Source organism: Rhinopithecus bieti, unplaced genomic scaffold (assembly GCF_001698545.2).
Source record: "Rhinopithecus bieti isolate Rb0 unplaced genomic scaffold, ASM169854v2 scaffold_3040, whole genome shotgun sequence".
Lineage (NCBI taxonomy): Eukaryota > Metazoa > Chordata > Mammalia > Primates > Cercopithecidae > Rhinopithecus > Rhinopithecus bieti.
In genome coordinates this window covers 67,372-72,688 of record NW_016804657.1, presented here as the reverse complement: position 1 = coordinate 72,688, position 5,317 = coordinate 67,372, and the positions used below count along the sequence as shown (strand labels likewise).

The 5,317-nt window shown below is 49.8% G+C and overlaps 1 protein-coding gene across 2 annotated transcripts; it reads left to right on the top strand.

Moving 5' to 3' along the window:
* The first annotated feature begins 575 nt into the window (after window positions 1-575).
* GSTM3 (glutathione S-transferase mu 3) lies at window positions 576-4,995 on the top strand. 2 transcript variants are annotated; one of them, XM_017869598.1, is made up of 9 exons: window positions 576-661; window positions 1,105-1,375; window positions 1,708-1,783; window positions 2,123-2,187; window positions 3,559-3,640; window positions 3,734-3,834; window positions 4,173-4,268; window positions 4,356-4,466; window positions 4,751-4,995. In XM_017869598.1, the coding sequence occupies exons 2-9, from the start codon at window positions 1,328-1,330 to the stop codon at window positions 4,847-4,849; spliced, it is 678 nt and encodes a 225-aa protein (XP_017725087.1). In that variant the 5' UTR covers window positions 576-661; window positions 1,105-1,327; the 3' UTR covers window positions 4,850-4,995. The 2 variants fall into 2 exon arrangements, with proteins under 2 accessions (XP_017725087.1, XP_017725088.1); XM_017869599.1 differs by lacking the exon at window positions 1,708-1,783.
* The last annotated feature ends 322 nt before the right edge of the window (window positions 4,996-5,317 follow it).

The following is a 5,317-nucleotide window of genomic DNA, read 5'->3' as shown; positions in this document are numbered from 1 at the left end:
TTTTTTTGAGACGGAGTCTTGCTCTGTCACCCGGGCTGGAGTGCTGTGGCCGGATCTCAGCTCACTGCAAGCTCCGCCTCCCGGGTTCACGCCATTCTCCTGCCTCAGCCTCCCGGGTAGCTGGGACTACAGGCGCCGCTACCTCGCCCGGCTAGTTTTTTGTAGTTTTTTTAGTAGAGACGGGGTTTCAACGTGTTAGCCAGGATGGTCTTGATCTCCTGACCTCGTGATCCGCCCGTCTCGGCCTCCCAAAGTGCTGGGATTACAGGCTTGAGCCACCGTGCCCGGCCAAGTTCAATTCTGTATCCCCAGTACCTAAAACAGTGCCTGTCCATAACAGGCATGTTAAACATTTTTGGACAGATGAATGAGTGAATGAAAAATGGTAGTACCTTTCCTCCTCCAGTCCATGCTACACAAAGAGGCAAGATTAATTTCCCTAAATGCGTGAGCATTAGGAAGTGGGAGGGGTTGGAGAAGGTGGAAATTATAATAAGGAAACCATAAACTACTTAAGCCCATAAAACAAAGGTAGGAAACATTCAAGATAAGAGACCTCTTCTGGCCAGGATAGAGGTTCGTTCTGAGAAGACTTCAAGGAGAAGGCAGACATTTGAGCAAGGCTGCTGAGGAAGGATAGGCTGTGGATATTAGGCTGCAGGCAGGAGGATCACAGGGCAAACACTCCAAGGCGGGAAATGCAAGTGTGTGTAGAAGGAACAGCAAGCATTTTTGGGTTGGGCTGGCTTATGAAGTTGTGACGGGCTGACGGCGAGATAGGACTGGAAAAGCATGTTGGGGTCAGGTTGCAGAGGTCCTTGACTGACAGAGAGGGGAGCTTGGTCTGTGGGGGATCCTCTGCTCTGTGTGGTCAGAGGCTGGTCCGACTCTCCGGCCTTGCCCCAGTCTCCCTATCCCTCATTCCAGCCCCGGCTAGCTCGGTAAAAACGGCGCGAATCTCGCTCTCCCTGGGTAACTAGGGTCCCAACTGCCTGGCTAGTGTTGCTTTTCGCGTCTTCACTGACACCATTAATGAATGAAGTCTGGCTCCCACCCGTGGGGAAGGGAGGAGCCTCAACCTCCGGTCCGCTTGCTCGCCTGCAGCGCTCCCGCCCAGGTCCCGCCTCGGGTTGCGAGGCCCTGAACCCCAACACCGACAGAAGTAGCGCCTGCGCACGGCCCTGTGGAGCCGCGGAGGGAGGGAACGGAGAACGGGGCGGAGGCGGAGTCAGGACGCCAGCGCGTGGGCCCCGCCCCCTTATGTCGGGTATAAAGCCCCTCCCGCCCAAGGTTTCCCCAGTCCGCCAAGGCTCGGAAACCCTTCGCTATGTCGTGCGAGTCGTCTATGGTTTTGGGGTACTGGGATATTCGTGGGGTGAGTGCCGTCTTAACGGTAGAACAGCTCGGTCAAAGAGACGGACGCGGAGACGGCGGGTCTTTGGGTTCCCGGTCTCCAGTAGGAGCAGCTCTACGCGGGAGCATTTTCGAGCTGCCGAGCCACAGACGTCGACCCCTGCCCAGCCTCTGGGATGGCGGGCCCTGTGGGGAGGGGCCGAGGAGACCACGCAGGGGCCGGGCTTGGGGGGTAGCTTAACCACCGCCCCGGCAGGATGCAGGGGCTCGGCAGCCCCGGAGCCGGGGACGTTAGCGGGCGGGCGTTGGGAATGGGTGGGAGCTGCGCAGTCGCTGAATCGCTGTTTCCCCCAGCTGGCGCACGCCATCCGCCTGCTCCTGGAGTTCACGGATACCTCCTATGAGGAGAAACGATACACGTGTGGGGAAGGTAATGCCGCTCTGCGTGCCCGTGTAGCCAAGCTGGCCCTCCACCTGCCCAGGTCTTTTACGCCCAGAGGGTGGTGGCGTCTCGCCAAGGCCGGGTGGGACGTCTGCCCCAGTCTGGATGGATAGCGACACATCCTTTATCTGGAACTGGGGGTTCTCTCTTTAACATAGCCCAACCGCATCTTAATGCTTAACCAAATAGGGCTCAGAGGCTCAATGGTTATGCTTTTAGGGCCCGGGAGTTCGAGGTATTGGGGACCAAGTCATTTCTTTAGATCTTTCGCTCTTGTCAGGTGAGGTATTAAGGAGGTTGGGTCCCACTTAATTCTGTCTTTTACAGCTCCTGACTATGATCGAAGCCAATGGCTGAATGTGAAATTCAAGCTGGACCTGGACTTTCCTAATGTAAGTGGCTTTAGTAGAGGTGGCGGGCAGAAGGGAAAGCCTTCAAGTGTATCCAAATTTGCCTCTTTCCTGCCTGGTACAGAAGGATGCAAAATAGGGGATCTGAACCTGGATAGAATAAATAGAATTCAGGGGTCCTTGAACTGGATGGATATGTATTTTCTTTTTTTTTTTTTTTTTTTTTGAGACAGAGTCTCGCTCTGTCGCCCGGGCTGGAGTGCAGTGGCCGGATCTCAGCTCATTGCAAGCTCCGCCTCCCGGGTTTACGCCATTCTGCCTAAGCCTCCCAGTGGCTGGGACTACAGGCGCCCGCCACCTCGCCCGGCTAGTTTTTTGTATTTTTTTTAGTAGAGACAGAGTTTCACCGTGTTAGCCAGGATGGTCTCGATCTCCTGACCTCGTGATCCGCCCGTCTCGGCCTCCCAAAGTGCTGGGATTACAGGCTTGAGCCACCGCGCCCGGCCTGGATATGTATTTTCATTCCCATTAACCACTAGCAAAAGTGATTTCCTTTTATTGTGAAGAGAGACAATAAGTGACATTGGTTATTAGCCATGTCTGTCACTTTGTCACTAGTAGAAATCAGATATTTTCTTTTTTGTGTGTTTTTTGTTCTTTTGTTTTGAGACAGGGTCTCTATTGCCTAGGCTGGAGTACAGTGGCACAATCGCAGCTCACTGCAGCCTCAACCTCCCAGGCTCAAGCAGTCCTCCCACCTCAGCCTCCCAAGGAGCTGGGACTACAGGCACAGACCACCATGCCCAGCTAATTTTCGTATTTTTGTTAGAGATGGGGTTTTGCCATGTTACCCAGGCCAATCCTGAACTCCTGGGCTCAAACAATCCTCCCACCTCAGCCTTCCAAAGTGTTGGGATTATAGGCGTGAGCCACTGTGCCCAGCCTGAAATCAGGTAGTTTTGTATTCTATTAAATGCATTGCAGATATTTTAAGTGATATTTATATATGTGTAAATAAATATATACATATAATGTTATTTACTTTGAGACTATGTTAGTCATTACATCTGCTTACTATTTAATGCATTAATAGGCATGTTACGCTATTTGAATTTTTAAAAATATTTTTTGATTGTGTAAATTATCTATTTTGCTTCATGCTTTTAACAACTTTATTCTGAGAAAAGGTCCATGGCATGTACATACACCCACATATACACACACTAATTTAAGAACCCCTGTCTAGAATCTCGTGAACCCAGTTGCTACCTTCTACTTATTTTCTTTTTTCTCCTAACGCAGCATCTTCTCTTTCTTGTTCACTGCCCTGCAAGTGTTCTTTTCCCCAGGAGAGAGAGGTAGGGAATCAAGAGAGAGGTAGGTTGTTCATCTGGCCTGTCCTTTTCCTTTCAGCTGCCCTACCTCATGGATGGGAAGAACAAGATCACCCAGAGTAATGCCATCTTGCGCTACATCGCTCGCAAGCACAACATGTGTGAGTGGGATAGGGCTGGGGAGGGACCCCAGGCTGGTAGTTTGTCTGAGAGTGGACAATGCCAAGGGTGATTTGTTATCATTTGGCCTACAGGTGGTGAGACTGAGGAAGAAAAGATTCGAGTGGACATCGTAGAGAACCAAGTAATGGATTTCCGCACACAACTGATAAGGCTCTGTTACAGCTCTGAGCACGTGAGTTTCTTTAGCACACATCTGCTGAATGGAGTATCAGAAAAAGGGGTATTTAGGAACCCAAGGGTTATCTCTGCTCCATTCTGCTGCTGCTACCTTCCCACCAACCCAGATTATTAGAATAAGAAACAGAACTTACAATTTTTGGTTTGTTTTGTCATGTAATTCCGGTTCTGGTGCCTCTTCTTTCCAAACTCCTCCTTCCCACCCTGCCATCCTCAAGTGAAGGCAATGAGAAGCCACGTAGAGAAGGGGCTACTAAATGTCCATCACTGGCCTGTGCCCTGATTAACTACAAAGGTGATCACCACTATTCTCATTCTGTTTTTTCGTCTCAGGAAAAACTGAAGCCTCAGTACTTGGAAGAGCTACCTGGACAACTGAAACAATTCTCCATGTTTCTGGGGAAATTCTCCTGGTTTGCAGGGGAAAAGGTAGGAAGAAGGGAAAAGAAGAGCACACCTTCTATCTCTGCAGGCTACTACTCCTCAGATCCAAGCATCTTACTGCTTTTCTTCTAGCTCACCTTTGTGGATTTTCTCACCTATGATATCTTGGATCAGAACCGTATATTTGAGCCCAAGTGCCTGGATGAGTTCCCAAACCTGAAGGCTTTTATGTGCCGTTTTGAGGTGATGTTTCCTGCACCTTTCTCTTATAAAAACACTCACAGGCTTCCCTGGGCCCTGTAGGATCCCGTTGTGGTGGATTCTTGCCTGTCTTTTGCCTAAAGGGATCAATGGTTGGACACCTCTAGACCTTTAAGTCTTGGGAAAAGCCTGACTTCTACACCTTGAAGGCACTGTCTACAAAAAGTGGAGGAGGCAGACATAGGCAACGTGAATGTTGCTGTTTTGGTATGCATCTGTTGGACTGGGTTGGGGTCTTTATAAGATTTGGTGTATTTTCCTTTCAGGCTTTGGAGAAAGTCGCTGCCTATATACAGTCTGATCAGTTCTTCAAGATGCCCATCAACAACAAGATGGCCCAGTGGGGCAACAAGCCTGTATGCTGAGCAGGAGGTAGACTTGCAGAGCTTGTTTTGTTTCATCCTGTCCCTAAGGGGTCAGCACTCTTATCTTTGCTCTTTTCAATAAATAGCATTTAGGTTACTGGTGTCCAGCTGAATTTCTCTTGGGTATAAAGGCTAAAAGGGAAAAAGAATATGTGGAGAATCATCAAGATATGAATTGAATCACTGCAACACTGGCATCCCCCTACTCCCCAACTGAGTTCAAGCGCTGTAGGTTCATGCCCAAGCCTTGAGAGTGGGTACTAGAAAAAGAGATTGCACAGTTAGAGAGAGCAGGTGTGTTAAATGGGACTGGAGTCCCTGTGAAGACTGGGTGAGGATAACACAAGTAAAACTGTGGTACTGATGGACTTAACTGGAGTTCAAAAACCATACTGTGTACACATGGGAGTTTAGTGTGATAAAGGTAGTATTTCAGACTGGTGGGCTGGCCAGTAGAGTTGGGACAAT